Source organism: Carcharhinus amblyrhynchos, chromosome 26, assembly GCF_965287045.1.
Source record: "Carcharhinus amblyrhynchos chromosome 26, sCarAmb.v2.hapA, whole genome shotgun sequence".
Taxonomy (NCBI): domain Eukaryota; kingdom Metazoa; phylum Chordata; class Chondrichthyes; order Carcharhiniformes; family Carcharhinidae; genus Carcharhinus; species Carcharhinus amblyrhynchos.
Genome location: NC_137349.1, coordinates 13,605,600 through 13,622,532, shown reverse-complemented (window position 1 = coordinate 13,622,532; position 16,933 = coordinate 13,605,600). Strand labels below are relative to the sequence as shown.

At 46.8% G+C, this 16,933-nt stretch overlaps 1 protein-coding gene across 4 annotated transcripts in view; it reads left to right on the top strand.

The window, feature by feature from the left end:
* Nucleotides 1–16,933, top strand: part of myo9bl (myosin IXb-like) — a 100,067-nt gene extending 83,134 nt beyond the window's left edge. For 2 of the 4 annotated variants that reach the window (XM_080213165.1, XM_080213163.1), the window contains 9 exons: nucleotides 2,268–2,460; nucleotides 5,360–5,488; nucleotides 6,186–6,291; nucleotides 8,480–8,611; nucleotides 9,518–9,632; nucleotides 14,347–14,394; nucleotides 15,236–15,378; nucleotides 15,732–15,859; nucleotides 16,042–16,933. In XM_080213165.1, coding sequence (XP_080069291.1) covers nucleotides 2,268–2,460; nucleotides 5,360–5,488; nucleotides 6,186–6,291; nucleotides 8,480–8,611; nucleotides 9,518–9,632; nucleotides 14,347–14,394; nucleotides 15,236–15,378; nucleotides 15,732–15,859; nucleotides 16,042–16,529 — 1,482 coding nt within the window. In that variant the 3' untranslated portion in view covers nucleotides 16,530–16,933. Of the gene's footprint in view, nucleotides 1–2,267; nucleotides 2,461–5,359; nucleotides 5,489–6,185; nucleotides 6,292–8,479; nucleotides 8,612–9,517; nucleotides 9,633–14,346; nucleotides 14,395–15,235; nucleotides 15,379–15,731; nucleotides 15,871–16,041 lie in introns of all 4 variants that reach the window. The other 2 variants (XM_080213166.1, XM_080213164.1) reach the window with 2 other exon arrangements.

The following is a 16,933-nucleotide window of genomic DNA, read 5'->3' as shown; positions in this document are numbered from 1 at the left end:
TCTCTCCACATCCACTGTATCCAGGCTTTGCAGTATCCTGTAAGTTTCAATAAGATTCCACCCCCCGCACCCCCACCTCCCCATCCTTCTAAACTCCCAATGAGTACAGACCCAGAGTCCTTAACCGTTTCTCATAACAACAAGCTCTTCATTCCAGGGATCATTCTTGTGAATCTTCTCTGGATCCTTTCCAAGGCCAGCTCATCTTCCTTAGGTACGGGGCCCAAAACTACTCACAATACTCCACATGGGGTCTGACCAGAACCTTATACAGCCTCAGAAGTACATCCCTGTTCTTATATTCTAGCTGTCTCAACATGAATGCTAACATTACATTTGCCTTTCTAACTGCTGACTGAACCTGCACTTTAACATTAAGAGAATCTTGAACAATGACTCCCAAGTCCCTTTGTGCTTCTGATTTCCTCAGCATTTCTCCATTTAGAAAATAGTCTATGCCTCCATTCCTCCTTCCAAAGTGCATAACCTCACACTTTTCCACATTGTATTCCACCTGCCACTTCTTTGCCCACTCTCCTAACCTGTCCAAGTCCTTCTGCAGCCCCCCAGCTTCCTCAATACTACCTGTCCCCCTACATATCTTTGTATCATCTGCAAACTTAGCAACAGTGCCTTCAGTTCCTTCCTCCAAATCGTTAACGTATATTGTGAAAAGTTGTGGACACAACACTGACCCCTGAGTCACATCACTAGTCACCAGCTGCCATCCTGAAAAAGACCTCTTTATCCTCACTCTCTGCCTTCTGCCAGTCAGCCAATCCCCTCTATCCATGCCAGGATCTTACCCTTAACACCATAAGCACTTAACAGTCGCCTATGTGGCATCTTGTCAAAGGCCTTCTGGAAATCTAAATAAATCATGTCTATTGGTTCTCCTTTAACTCCCTTGTTACCTCCTCAAAGAACTCTAACAGAGTTGTCAGATATGACCTCCCCTTGACGAAGCTATGCTGATTCATTCCTATTTTATCATGCATTTCCAAGTACTCCATGTTCTCATCTTTAATAACGGACTCTAAAATCTTACTAATGACCAAAGTCAGACTAACTGGCCTATAATTTCCCATCTGCTGCCTCCCTCTTTAAACAGCGGTGTTACATTAGCTACTTTCCAGTCCTCTGGGACCCTCCCTGCCTCCAGTGATTCCTGAAAGATCACCAGCAATGCCTCCACAATTTCTTCAGCTATCTCTTTTAAAACCCTGGCGTGTAGTACAGCTGGTTCAGGTGACTTATCCCACCTTCAGACCTTTGTTTCCCCAGAACCTTCTCTTTAGTGATGGCCACTACACTTATCTGTGCCCCCTGACTCTCCTGGAGCTCTGGCATCCCACTGGTGTCTTCCACCATGTAGACTGATGCAAAGTAACTGTTCAGTTCCTCTGCCATTGCTTTGGTTCCTATTATTACCTCTCCAGCCTCATTTTCCAGTGGTCCAATTTCTATTTTTGCCTCTCTCTTACCTTATATATATTGAAAAAATCTCTTCTTATCTTTTTATATTACTGGCTAGTTTACACTCATATTTCATCTTCAACCACAAGACCATAAAACATAGGAGCAGAATTAGGCCACTTGGCCCATTGAGTCTGCTCTACCATTCAATCATGGCTGATACTTCTCTCATCCCCGTTCTCCTGCCTTTTCCCCATAACCCTTATTAATCAAGAACCGACCTATCTCTGTCTTAAAGACACTCAGTGACCTGGCCTCCACAGCCTTCTGTGGCAAAGAGTTCCACAGATTCACCACTCTCTAGCTGAAGAAATTCCTCCTCATCTCTGTTTTAAAGGATCGTCTCTGTAGACTGAGGTTGTGCCCCCTGGTTCTAGTTTTTCCTGCTAGTGGAAACATCCTCTCCACGTCCACTCTATCCAGGCCTCGCAGTAAATTTCAATAAGATCCTCCGTCATCCTTCTAAACTCCCAACGAGTACAGACCCAGAGTCCTTAACCGTTCTTCTCCCCCCCCCTTATTGCTTTTCCAGTTGTCCTCTGTTTGCTTTTACAGTTTCCCAATCCTCTGGCTCCCCACTAATCCTCGTCACTTTGCACGCTTCTCCTTTTGCTTTGATGCTGTCCTTAACTTCCCTCGTCAGCCATGGAGCAGCTGGTGCCCGTGGTGAGCTCTATCGCAGTGCCCGGCACTGCATCAGAACAGACAGTCACCGTGCCAGGCCCGCAGCAGGGGCACGCGGTGCCATCGCGGCAGCTTTGTCAAGCTCACTGTCTCTTCAATATCCTCAGAGCGACGCTGAGGGGATGTCGCAGCATTTTGGCGTGGGGGTCAGTGAATTGACTGATGAGAGCCAGGCGGTGCCTGTGGTGATGGAGGTGCTGGTGGAGTACGTGGAAATGAATGGATTGTACACCGAGGGAATTTACCGGAAATCTGGAGCAGCAAATAAGATGAAGGAGTTACGGCAGAGGTTGGAAGAGGGTAAGTGATTTGTTCTTGTGCTTTTGTCCAGAACCAGGGGTCACAGTTTGAGGATTCAGGATAGACATTTAGGACAGAGATGAGGAGACGGTTCTCCATCCAGAGAGTGGTGAGCCTGTGGAATTCATTGACTACCTAGCTGATCTATGTCCCTCATTATTTTGTAGACCTCTATAAGACCACCCCTCAGCCTCCTACGCTCCAGAGAAAAAGGTCCCAGTCTATCCAGTCTCTCTCCATAACTCAAACCATCGAGTCCTGATAGTATCCTAGTAAATCTTTTCTGCACTCTTTCTAGTTTAATAATATCCTTTCTATAATAGAACTGTATACGGTATTCCAAATGCGGCCTTGCTAATGTCTTGTACAACTTGAACAAGATGTCCCAATTCCTGTATTCAACTCCTGTCAGTATTCAGCCAATTCGATTCACTCCTCATGATATCAAGAAGGCACTGGATACTGCAAGGGCAATAGGCCCTGATGATATTCTGGCAATAGGCCTGAAGATTTATGCTCCAGAACTTGCCGCTCCCCTAGCCAAGTCCAGTTACAATACTGGCATCTACCCGACATTGTGGAAAGTTGCCCAGATATGTCCTCTACACGAGAAACAGGACAAATCCAACCTGGCCAATTACCACCCATTAGTCTACTCTCGATCATCAGTGAAGTGATGGAAGGGGTTATCGACAGCGCTATCAAGCAGCACCTGCTCAGTGACACCCAGTTAGGGTCACTCAGTTCCTGACCTCACTACAGCCTTGGTTCAAACATGGGCGAAAGAGCTGAATTCCAGAGGTGAGGTGAGAGTGACAGCCCTTAACATCAAGGCAGCCATTATCTGTGTGTGACATCAAGTTGCCCAGGTAAAACTGGCATCAGCAGGAAGTAGGGGAAAAAACTCTCTGCTGGTTGGAGTCATACCTGGCACAAAGGAAGCTGGTTGTGGTGGTTGGAGATCAATCATCTCAGGTCCAGGACATCACTGCAGGAGTTCTTCAGGGTTAGTGTCCTGAGCCCAACCATCTTCAGCTGCTTCATCAATGACCTTCCCTCCGTCATAAGGTCAGATGTCATCGAACCCTACAGTGCAGAAAGAGGCCCTTTGGCCCATCGAGTCCACACCGAACACAGTACCACCCAGGCCCTATCCCCATATCCTTACATGTTATACCCACCAATCCCTCTAACCTATGTATCCCAGGACACTAAGGGGCAATTTTAGCATGGGCCAATCAACCTAACCCAGACATCTTTGGACTGTGGGCGGGAAACCGGAGCACCCGGAGAAAACCCACGCAGACACAAGGAGAATGAGCAAACTCCGCACAGACAGTGACCCGAGCCGGGAATCAAACCCAGGACCCTGGAGCTATGAAGCAGCAATGCTAACCACTGTGCTACCATGTGGGGATGTTCGCCGATGATTGCACAGTGTTCAGCACCATTCGCGACTCCTCAGATACTGAAGCAGTCCATGTTCAAATGCAGCAAGACCTGGACAATATCCAGGCTTGGGCGGACAAGTGGAAAATAACATTCATCCCACATGAGTGCCAGGCAATGACCGTCTGCAACAAGAGAGGGTGTAAGTTTATTTAAATTTAAGTTTAAGCTTATTTAAGTTTAAGCTTATTTAAGTTTATTTATTAGTGTCACAAGTAGGCTTACATTAACGCTGCTATAAAGCCACTGTGAAAATCTCCTAGTCGCCACACTCCGGCGCCTGATCGGATACATTGAGGGAGAATTTAGCATGGCCAATGCACCCTAACCAGCACATCTTTCAGACTATGGGAGGAAATCGGACCATCCAGGAGAAACCCATGCAGGCATGGGGAGAATGTGCAGACTCCACACAGATAGTGACCCAAACCTGGGTCTTTGGCACTGTGAGGCAGCAGTGCTAACCATTGTGTCACCGTGCCGCCCTGAACATCAGTCCTTGACATTCAATGGCTTTTGCATCCCTGAATCCCCACAGTCAATATCCTGGGGATTAACATTCACCAGACACCAAACTGGAAGCTGAACTGAACTGGACTAGTGATACCAAAACAGCAAATATGGAAAGTCTCAGCAGATCTGATAGCGTCTGTGGAGAGAGAAAAAACGTTAATGTTTTGAGTCTGTGCGACTTCTTCAAAGCCACATAAACACAGTGGCTACAACAGCAGGTTAGAGACTGGGAATCCTGTGAGAGTAACTCACCTCCTGAATCCTCAAAGCCTGTCCACCATCTACAAGGCACAAGTGTGATGGAATTCTCTCCACTTGTCTGAATGAGTGCGACTCCAACAACACTCTCAAAGTTCGACACCACCCCAGACCAAGCAGCCCATTTGGTTGGCACCACAATACCATCTTCAACATTCACTCCCTCCACAACCAACACGCAGTTCCATTTGTGTGTGTGTGTACCATCTACACGATGCACTGCAGGAACTCACCAAGGTTCCTTAGGCAGCAAATGTCTGGGAACTCCACCACCCGGACATTCTCCACTGAGACACTCACCCGTTCCTTCATTATCGCTGAGTCAAGATCCTAGAACTCCCTTCCTAACAGCACTGTGTTTGTATCTACACCTCGGGGACTGCAGCAGTTCAAGACAACAATTACCACCACCTTCTCAGGGGCAGTTAGGAATGGGCAATAAGTACTGGTCTAGCCAGCGACTCTCACATCCCTTAAACAAAAAAGAAAATCTAACCCCATGCTGTTGTTGTCCTGGGGGTGTTTGATGGGGACAGTGTAGAGGGAGCTCTGCATCTAACCCCATGCTGTACCTATCCTGGGGGTGTTTGATGGGGACAGTGTAGAGGGAGCTTTATTCTGTATTGCAGTGTGCACACTGTGATCATGTGTTTGTAAAGTTTGTCTCTCTCTGTTTCAGACCCTACATCCGTTAGCTTGGAGAAGTACCACATTCACGCCATCACTGGAGTGCTTAAGCAATGGCTCCGTGAACTCCCAATCCCGCTAATGACCTTTTCCCTGTATAATGACTTCCTGCATGCTATTGGTGAGTGAGTGCAGTTTGGATTAGCATTGAGTATTTCATATTTCTACGGTCTCAATGTTAGAATTGACAGAACTGGAGTAGGCCTTTCAGCCCATCAGGCTTGTGTCAATTTTAGTAAATCTGTCAAATTAATCTCACTCCCTTGAAAAGTTTGTCCTCCAAGTATTTATGTCTTTTAAAAGTTTCTATCGAATCTGCTTCCACCACCCTTTCAGGCAGCGCCTTCCAGATCACAGCAACACGCTGGGTAAAAATTCTCCTGGTCTCCCCGTCTGGTTCTCTTCACTCTGTGTCCCTCTGGTTATGAACCTTCCTGCCACTGGGAGCATTTTTAAGTAACTTTCCTCTGTGCCCTCACCAAGGCCTGACATCTTTCTGAATCTGTGATTACAGAATCGAACAAAATACTTCACTGAGACCTCACCAGCGAGTTATAAAAGTTTAGCGTGATCTTTTACATTTGTTTTCTTTGCCTCTATTTATAAACATCAGGATCCCGCCTGCCTTTTTTTAATACAATTTTTTAAAATTTGTGCTACTGTCAAAGCTTTGTGTCTGTACACGCTGGTCTCCGTGTCCCTTAAGTTCTCTTTAAGATGATATTGTTAGTTGACATGACCTCTTCCTCATCCTTGCTAGTAAAATGTATCACTTCCCATTTCTACGCTGTTTATTTTTTTTTCCCTCTGTCCATCAGAACACCCGGGGAGACAGGAGCAGGTACAAGCGGTTTACAGCGTCCTGGACCAGCTGCCGGGCCCCTTTTACTGCACGTTAGAACGCCTCGTCTTCCACTTAGTCAAGTAAGAGGAAAGCTGGAAATGGAGTAACCATGGCAATGGACACACAATCCTGACAAAAGCCAACATTCAAACCTTAACACTCAGACCAGGGGCATCAACCCCTTGTGCTCTCACAGTGGAAAGAGCTGACGCAGAGAAAAAGGGGATGAGGGGGGTGTCACACCCCCTCTGTGGAAAGGGTTTAGGGCCACACTCTCAGTGGGGAAGGTTGGGGGCTGGGTTGGGAGGTGGGGTGGGGGCTTACATTTGGTATGGGTTGGAATGGCAGGTCAGATTTTCGGTGGGTGGGAAGGGGGAAGAGTCAATGCGACAAACTGTGATTTTCCAAATGATCAACTCTACATCCGAGAAACTACTAACGATCTGCCACTGGGAACACACGCTCCTCTCGACAGCCCATGTGTAGAGAGTGACCCTAGGCTGTTTGCTGTTCACCTTCATTGGGACCCTGACCCAGTCAGTGAAGAAACCAGAGAGTTGGCTCCCTGAGATTGGGTGCCAGGCTGTTTGACGATGAGTGGGCAATCTGCCATCTGGTTTGGCAGTGAATTCATTTATTTAAACTGTTGATCATTTCATAAAAATGGAAATATTTATTCACTGAGTTCTGTGCTACTTTAGACAATTCTGGAACACCATTTCCCTGCATTACAGTAGTGACTACACTTCAAACCTATTTCACTAGCTTTGAGTCATTTTGGAACATTGAGTTTGTGAAACTCATGTGGAAATGTGAGATTGAGTCATGAGAAAATGGACAGTCTATGTACACTCCCCCAAACCCTTCCCATTCCTCCTTATTAGATAGAATCTCACTGGGTCAAATGTGACTATTTCCCCATTCATTCCTGCACTCAGAATTTGAATGGACTAAATCTCATCCCAATGGACAGAATCTCAACAGATTATAATCAAACTCCAATTATTCCCATGATCAAAACTTCAATGGACAAAACTTTTGCCCAATTATCCTAAAGGAAACTTTTTTCAAATCACTCCTCTGTACAGTGGGACTGATCTTGTTTGTTTCCACAGTTAGGGTATCTCCGATCAATTCCGATCAGATCTAACGTGACTTGCATTGTTACATTAGAATCCCTCAAGGATGGACTCTTGGCGCCTTCCTCTTTATCCATATGTTGCCAGTCGGTGACAATATCCACAGCTCTGGGAACAGGTTCCTCACGTCCGTTCATGATACCAACGACTTGTTGTCTCTCCCCCGCTCCACCACCCTCACCCCTTAGTCAACCCCTCTGCATCCTCTGTGTTGTCTGATATCTAGTTGCAAATTCTTGAGGCTAAACATTGTCTTTGGACCCTGCCACAACTTCAATCTCTTGACACTGAGTCATATTGACTCACCTGAGCATCTGACCAGGATTTCCTTCTCCTGTTTCCATAATACCATCTCGCTTCAGCTCCTTCTTACACTCATCTGTTCTTGGACCGTCACCTATTCTTTTGCAAACTCCCAATGTGTGAATATTCTGGCCACCCAGTTGCATCTTGCCAACCCGGAAAAAGACCCATTTATCCCGATTCTGTTTTCTATTAGTTAGCCAATCCTCTATCCATGCTAATAACCACTGGTGACCATATCTTCACATTGTCTAAGATCTGGAATTTCCTCATTATATCTTTCTGCCTCTCCACGTAAAGTGGAGATGCTGGCGTTGGACTGGGGAGGGCACAGTTAGAAGTCTCACAACACCAAAAGCTTGGTCAGAGATAGTTTTATGTAGAGACAGTAAGAAGTCTCACAACACCAGGTTAAAGTCCAACAGGATTATTTGGCAGCACGAGCTTTCAGTGTGTCACTCCGAAAGCTCGTGCTACCAAATAAACCTGTTGGACTTTAACCTGGTGTTGTGAGACTTCTTATTGTCTCTACATAAAACCGTCCCTGACCAAGCTTTTGACCATTCCTTCTTGATCTTGGTATCCATCTTGTTCTGAGTAGCTTCTGTGAAGTGCTTTGAGGGAGAGCTTGCTTGTTGGAAGCACAAAATAAATGCAGGTTGTTGTACAAAATGTCAAGGAGCCAAACATTTACCTAATTAGTCGCAATGGAACCAACTACTTCCTGTCACTTTAAGGAGCTGGGAACATGATTTGTAAACTCTCTGTTCTGGCTGGTATTATTGTGAAGTTTCTCCCCTCACCATGACTGTACTGTTGGTTTCAGAGTGGCTGTTTTGGAAGAGATGAATCGTATGTCTCCCAACGCTTTGGCGATTGTCTTTGCACCGTGCATTCTCCGTTCACCAGACAACTCGGATCCACTGACAAGTATGAAGGATGTCTCCAAGACAACCATGTGGGTTTTCATCTGATCTTATTCCACTGTGAAACTAATACTGTATTCAGAGAGTGAGAGAGAGAATACTGAAGCCCCAGGCACTGGTGTGTGTGTGTGTGCGCGTGCATGTGCTCTAGTCTGACACAGTCTGTGGCAGTACTGAGAGAATGCTGCACTGCCAGAGGTGCCACCTTTCTGATGAGACTTTAAATCAAGGTTCCATCCACTCTCGCAGTTGTATGTAAAATATTCCATTGTTACGCTCCTGATAGCCAATGGTGAAGTAGAATCCAAAGCCAGCCTTTACTCGGGATAGATTTATTCATGGTGTTAAACAATACTGACATATACCTCCTGACGCTACTCTCTCCCTGTCAGCACATGTCTCTTTATATGTGCTTGATTAGCTATCGAATCGGTATGCACTTAACCTCAATTGATACAATTAACACCGTGGCACTATTCAGAGCATTAACTTTCCCTTAACCAACATCTCTCAAACTGATTACATGGTCATTATCAAATTACATGTTTGTGGAATCTTGCTGTGCATGAATAGGCTACTGAAATTTCCACATTACAACAGTGACTACACTTTGGCTGTGTTGGTGTATGAGGCAGTTTTTATACACAGAGGGTGGTGGGTGTCTGGAACTCATTGTCGGGGGAGGTAGTGGAAGCAGATACGGTAGTGACTTCAAAGGGGTGTCTTGACAAATACATGAATAGGATGGGACAGGAGGGATACGGTCCCCGGAAGGGTTTTAGTTCAGTTGGGCAGCATGGTTGATGCAGGCTTGGAGGGCCGAAGGGCCTGTTCCTGTGCTGGAATTTTCTTTGTTCTTTAAATGTAAGTCCTGGCTGGTACTCTGTGGGTTGATATGACTTGCTGTGTTTGATGGTTTGTGTGTGTTCTGGTTACAGGTGTGTTGAGCTCCTGATCACGGAACAGATGCAGAAATACAAAATCAAAATGGATGGAATTGCCCAGTTGGAGACGGAAGAACAGCTTGCGGTTCGCCGCCTCTCCCTCCTCCGAGTAAGGCAGCAAAATCACTCCTAATTTTTAAAATTTGTTCGTGGATGTGAGCATTGCTGGGCCAGCATTTGTTGTCCATCCCTAATTGCCCCTGACCTGAGTGTCACACTGGGCCATTTCACAGGGAGTTAAGGTCAATCACGTTGCTGTGGATCTGGAGTCACACTGGGGAAGATTTCCTTCCTGAAAGGACATTAGTCAACCAGATGGGTTTTTACACAAAAATCGACAATGGTTTCATGGTCACCGTTGTATTGTTAATTCCAGATTTCTATTGAATTCAGATTTCATCATCAGTTGTGGTGGGATTGGAACCTGGGTCAGCAGAGTTGACCCTGACTCTCTGGATTACTAGTCCAATGATAATATCGCTAACCACCTCAGTATAGAGGAGCAGGAAGGGGCCCTTCAGTCCCCTCAAGCCTGATGTCTGTGAAGCAAAGGAGGCCATTGAGCACCCCCCCCACCCCCCGCTTCAACCTGTTACACATGAACCTGAGGAGGCCCTTCAGCCCCTTTGAGTCTGCTGTACCAGATAGATACTGATCTCTGCAGCCAAGAGTGACAGTCCCAAAGGTTGTATTACCTGCCTGGTGGGGTTAATATGGGCACCTACTACACAGGTAGGAACGAAAAAGAGGTTCAGAGTATGAGTGGCTAGGGGTCAAATTAAAACACTGACCTAAAAATGTAATAATCTCTGGATTACTGCCTGAGCCTCCAGTGAACTGGCTCAGGATGAATCAGATCAAGAATCGATGGCTCTAAGATCGGTCTGGGGGAATGGGCTTTGGTTCCTGGGGCACTGGCTCCAGTACTGGGGAAAGAACGTACAAAAATAACAGGAGTAGGCCATTCAGCCCTTCCAATCCATTCCACAATTCAATAGGATCATGGCTAATCTTGTACATCTACACCATTTCCTGCATTATCCCCATATTACCCGATGTTTTTAATACATAGAAACCTATAGATTTCAGTCTTAAACTTGCTCGATGACTGAGCAACTACTGTCCTCTAGTGCAGAGAATTCCAAAGATTCGCAACCCTCTGAGTGAAGAAATTCCTCCTCACCTCAATCTTAAACGGAAGTACAGAACATTGGGAAAATTTAAGAAATTAGCAAAGGACGTCTAAAAGCAGAATAAAGAGGGGGAAATCGCAAGATAGGAAAACTAGCAAGATATATAAAAACAGACTGTATAACCTTGTACAATATAGCAAAAGGAAAAGAGTTGCTAAAGTGAGTGAGAGAGAGGTTGAGGCGGGGGAAATGATAACGGGAAACTAGGAAATGGTTGAGATTTTGTCCCAAGTGTTTTGTGTCTGACAGAAAATGCAGGAAAATCTCAGCAGGTCTGACAGCATCTGTGGGGAGAGAATAGAGCAAATGTTTTGCACCAGATGACCCTTTGTCAGAGCATCCGCAATATTTTGCTTTTATTTTGTATCTGACTTGCGTTAGAGGCATCTCAAGATTGGAGGAAATCACAAAACAAAAGGAAGTAAAATAATCACAATCATTAGAAAAAAAAAACCTGGAAAATGCATGGGATAAAGGTTGACAATCCTCTCTGGATCTCATGGCTTTCCTCCCATGATCTTCAGAATCACACAGTGCAGAAGAGGCCCTTTGGCCCATTGAGTCTGCACCGACACATGAGAAACACCTGACCTCCCACCTAACCCCACTTGCCAGCACTTGGTCCATAGCCCTGAGTGTTATGATGTGCCAAGTGTTCATCCAGGTACTTTTTAAAGGATGTGAGGCATCCTGCCTCCACCACCCTCTCAAGCAACGCATTCCAGACCGTCACCACCCTCTGGGTAAAAAAGTTTTTCCTCACATCCCCCCTAAACCTTCTGCCCCTCACCTTGAACCTATGTCCCCTCGTGACTGACCCTTCAACGAAGAGGAATAGCTGCTCCTTGTCTGCTCTGTCCGTGCCCCTCATAATCTTGCACCCCTCGATCAGGTCGCCCCCTCAGTCTTCTGTGCTCCAACAAAAACAACCCAAGCCTACCCAATCTCACTTCATAATTTAAATGCTCCATCCAAGGCAGCATCCTGGTGAATCTCCTCTGCACCCACTCCAGTGCAATCACATCCTGCCTATAATGTGACGACCAGAACTGTATTCTATCTGTGTAAAGAGGCAAATTACTGCGGATGCTGGAATCTGAAACCAAAAGAGAAAATGCTCAAAAACCTCAGCAGGTCTGGCAGCACCTCCTCCTTACAGATGCTGCCAGACCTACTGAGATTTTCCAGCATTTTCTCTTTTGACACTTTGTCTGTGGCTCACCAAATTTCTACACAACTCCAAGATGACTTCCCTGCGTTCAGGGCCATGGACCAAGTGCTGGCAATTGGGATTAAGTGGGAGGTCAGGTGTTTCTTGTGTGTCGGTGCAAACTTCCCTGCTTTTGTAACCTATGCCTCGATTGATAAAGTGTCCCAGTTGCAATTTTCACCCATTAACATGCCCTTCTGTCTTTAAAGTCCCTTTGTTCCTCAAAACTTGCTAATGTCATGGCGTTCGTTGAAGTCTCTGACTCCACCTGTAAATGGCCCCCATCATCACTAATGGGCCTTACCTGGTTATCCTCTACCCATTGGTGTATTTGTAGAGTATCATGGAGCTTTCCCTTTTACCAGCCAGAGCTTTCTCGTATCCCCTCTTTTACTCTCCACCCTGCACCTTCCAGGATTCAATAAAGTGCCATTTCATAGGATAAAAGCTCATGGTATTGGGGTGGTCAGATGACTGGGTTATCAACAGGAAACAGATATTGGAGATAAATCAAATCACTTTCAGGTTGGCAAGGTGTAACTAATGGCGAGTCACAGGGATCAGTGCTGGGGAATCAACTATTTCCAATCTATGTTAATGACTTGGATGAAGAGATCCATTATTGCAACCAAATTGGCCAGTGATATAAAAATGACTCAAAGCGGGTTGCAAGGAGGATAGAGTCTACACAAGAATATAGACAGACAAAGTGAGTGGGCAAAATTTGTCAGATGGATTATAATGTAGTGAGATGTCCACTTTGACAGGAATAATGGGAAAGCAGATTACTAATTAAATGGCAAATGCTGCGATACAGGGGGATCTGGCTGTCTTTGTACATAAATTCATAAGTTCATAAGATATAGGAGCAGAATTAGGCCATTTGGCCCATCGAGTCTGCTCCACCGTTCAGCCCATTGAGTCCGCTCCGCCATTCGATCATGGCTGATATGCTCCTCATCCCCATTTTCCTGCCTCTTCCCCATAACCCTTCAACCCATTACCAATTAAAAATCTAACTCCTCCTTAAATTTACTCACTGTCCCAGCATCCACCATGCTTTGGGGTAGCAAATTCCATAGATTCACAACCCCTTTGAGAGAAGTACACAAATCCCAAAATGTTAGTGTGCAGATAGAGCAAGTAATTAAGAGAGCAGATGGCTTGTTGTCCTTTATTGCCTGGGAGATAGAGTATAAAAGTAGAGATGTCTTACTACAACTGTACAGAGCATTGGTGAGACTGTCTCCAGAACATTGTGTGCAGTTTCCATCTCCTGCATCAGATACCAAGAAGGCTGATTCCTGGGATGAAGGAGGTTTATCTCATAAGGAAAGGTTGAGCAGGGAGTGGCACGGTGGCACACTGGTTAGCACTGCTGCCTTACAGCTCCAGGGACCCGGGTTAAATTCCAGCCTTGGGTCACTGTGTGGAATTTGCACATTCTCCCTTTGTCTGCGTGGGTTTCCTCCAGGTGCTCTGGTTTTCTCCCACAGTCCAAAGATGTGCGGGTTAGGTGGATTGGCTATGCTAGATTGACCCTAGTGTTGGGAGGATCTGCAGGGTAAATACATGGGGTCGTGGGAGTAGGGCCTGGGTGCTGTTGTGGTTGGTGCAGACTCAAGGGGTCGAATGGCCTCCTGCACCGTAGGGATTCTGAGATTCTAGGTTGGACCTCCACTTGTTGGAGGTCAGAAGAATAAGCGATAATCTGATTGAAACATGCAAGGTTCTGAGGAGAGAAGACAGAGTAGATGCTAAAGGCATGTTGTTCCTCATGGAGGGATCTGGATCTGGAAGATCAAGCTAAAAATAAAGGTTCTCACCTTTAAGGGCCAGTGAAGGAGGAGTTTCTTTTAGTGTCTTGATTTGGCTTCCACAGAGAGCAGAGGCGATTGAATACATTTAAGGTTAACCTAGGTAGGTTTCTGATCAGCAACTGAAGTAAGGGCTCGAGCAGGAAACTGGTGTTAAGGTTGCAAATCAAATCAACTATGATCTTACTGAATGTTGGAGCCAGCTCAGTGGGCTGAATGGCTTCTCACTCCTGAGTGATCTTATTAACCAGAGGAGGCCATTCAGCCCATTGAGCCTATATCTCTATCAGAAAGGTCTAGTGCTAAGCAATTATTGTTTTTTGGACCTGAAGGAGCTTTTCTCCCTGGGATTTTATCACTGTAATTGACTGTCGTGGTCTGAATGGCAGCTGAACAGAAGATGCCAGTAACTGGGGAGTCAGGGTCAGCTGACTGGGAGGGGGCAGTGTCTTCTGCTGTGTCAACTCTCCTTTTTGGTGTGGGATCGATTGAAGAATTTGCTCTGTTAATGTTTCTGATCTTGTATTTGACGGTGATCTGATTGGGACAATGTTTGGTGCCTTCTCTCTCTCTCTCTCTCACTGTCTCACTCTCACTCTCCAGCTCTGGCCTCTTGAAGTTGGGTTCTCTGCTCCATACGATGGGGTGCTGGTAGGTACTGGGCTGGTTCATTTGACCCTTTCTCCGCATGTTCTCTTTTCATTCCTTGGTTATCGCATGAAACCAACCCCTCCCGCACTCAACTCCATCACTAGCAACCACCTGTTCACAGCGCGTGTGTTGTTGTGTTTGTCCCCTGAACCCTGAACCCTGCCCCCTCATAATGCTCACTTCATTTGCAAACTCCCCAATTGGATTTTTCACTCCATGCCCCCTCCCTGACAGCTGTCCCATTGGTCTGGTGTTGCCAAGGCATGGCAGCAAGTGGATATGGGATGCATTATTAATTGCTGCAAGTGTGTACAATCACAGTCAACGTTTGGTAGTGAGAGTTGACAAATTGACTCACTAAAAGATGCAGCAAATCTCAGTGAGTAAACAGCATGGTTGAAGATCTGGCTGAAGACTGCTCTCCAATGATCTCACCTATCCCATGCCAACCCCACATCCACCCCGCTCACTCCCATCTTCACCCTCACCAGCTAGGAGCTGGCCACCTCTGTAGAGAGACAGAGCCAAGCTGTGGCCTGTGGGCAAGATCGTATATATTGAAAGTTGTAATAGTCAGTTCTACAATTCAAGCCTTCCCCTCAAGCCGCTCCTGAAGCCTCCTCCTGGGGTCAGGTTTTACAGACACACCTTTCTCCTGCTGGCTGTCACCCTGTCCACATGCACATGGGTGTCGCTGGGTCAGGATTAAGAACTGGATCCGGGGCTGAGATGTATCCCTCAGTCCCTATTGTCCCAAGGATCTAGATATCAGCCTGCCCGTTGGAAGCACGGATCACATAGAGATCAGGAGCCTTGATCATTTTCCCCCATCTCCTTTCAGAACAAAGGACCCCGTAGTCCAAAAGCTATTGAGGAGAAGCCGCAAAAGTTGGGAAGCCTAGATGAGGAAGAGCCTTCAGACACTGACATGGAACATGAAGAGGAAATCTTGATGGAGCGAATCCAATCGATAAAGGAAGAGAGGTGAGTTAAGAACTGCATCATTCTGCAAGGCACTGACTCTCACTGGGGTACGGGTTCCACGCACACTGACTCTCCCTGGTGTACGGGTCCCATGCACACTGACTCTCCCTGGTGTACGGGTCCCACGCACACTGACTCTCCCTGGGACACAGGTCCCACGCACACTGACTCTCACTGGGGTACGGGTTCCACGCACACTGACTCTCACTGGGGTACGGGTCCCATGCACACTGACTCTCCCTGGTGTACGGGTCCCACGCACACTGACTCTCACTGGGGTACGGGTCCCACGCACACTGACTCTCACTGGGGTACGGATCCCACGCACACTGACACCCTGCTCTCTCTCACAGGGATCAGCTGACACTTGAACTCCCGGAGTTGGAACAAAGAGGTTCTGATGAGGAAAACATGGATTCAGAGGCCTCTCTCAGTATGGAGAGTCTGCTCGATGATCGGCCAGTGCAAGGGGAGGCCGGAGGTCAGTAAAAAGTAGGTTGCAACCTTGTATACTTACAAATCTCCAAGGTTCTTTTAGCTCAGTGTGTGTGGAGTAGTTCAGTGTGATTTGTACATTAGACAGCGCAACCCATGTCTGTGACACCCGTCTCACTACAAGCTCACTGGTGTAAATAAATGCTCTTTCTCTCTGTCTCCCTCCAGGTGCGGCGGTGTTCAAGTTCACAGGAAAGCCCCGACCTTTGCCTCAGTCTGTGTCCTCGCTCCAGCCCCCACCTGGCCTCCCTGAGCAGCGCGTTCCCCTGAATGAACCCGGGACTCTGCCGGTTCGCCCTTCTCTTGTACAACGACGTGCCTTTTCCATGCTTTCGAGCATCAAGTTACCTCGGCGCAATGCTGCATTGCCCACGCGAAACATCAAACTGCCCCCTGGCATGGTCAGCACTGTGGGCCGTATCCCTGCGGAAGCGGGCACTGCAGATGGGCAGCGCCAGTTGCAGGTGCTCACAGTACGGCGACGTGAGCTGCCATCGCGACGATCTGACAACATTCGCTCCATGTTCATTGTCGCACCTGAACTCCAGCTCTCAGCTCAGACTGACGATGTCAAACCAACTCCAGCAAAGGTCCAGCGCCGCTTTTCTGACCCACTGTCAGAGCTTCCTCTTGGTGCTGATGCGTCCGGCCTGTAACATTCCCCTTGCCCGTGGGAGCAAGCACTGGACTTTCCCATGTTTATAGGCACACCTCACTCTTGTCATTCCCAGCTTGACCTGCTGTCCAGTGCCCAGGTCAAGAGTGAGTAATTACCCAGACCACAACTGGGTGTTTGAGAGCGAATGAGTGATTGCTCGGCTGAGTGTATGAATGAATGGCCATGGGAGAGAGAGTGACTGCCTGGACTGAGAGAACCTCACTCTGAACATTGTGTGTAATGTATTTTACAGTAAAGCTCTCAGCTACATGAGGGACTATCAGATCAGTTAAAACTGTGGGGCTCATTCCCTGAGTGTTGAGAAGGTTGCTCTCTAGTCTCTCTCCCCATGTGTGTGTAACCATTTCTCCAGTGGTAAACTACACTTTTTTTATATAAATA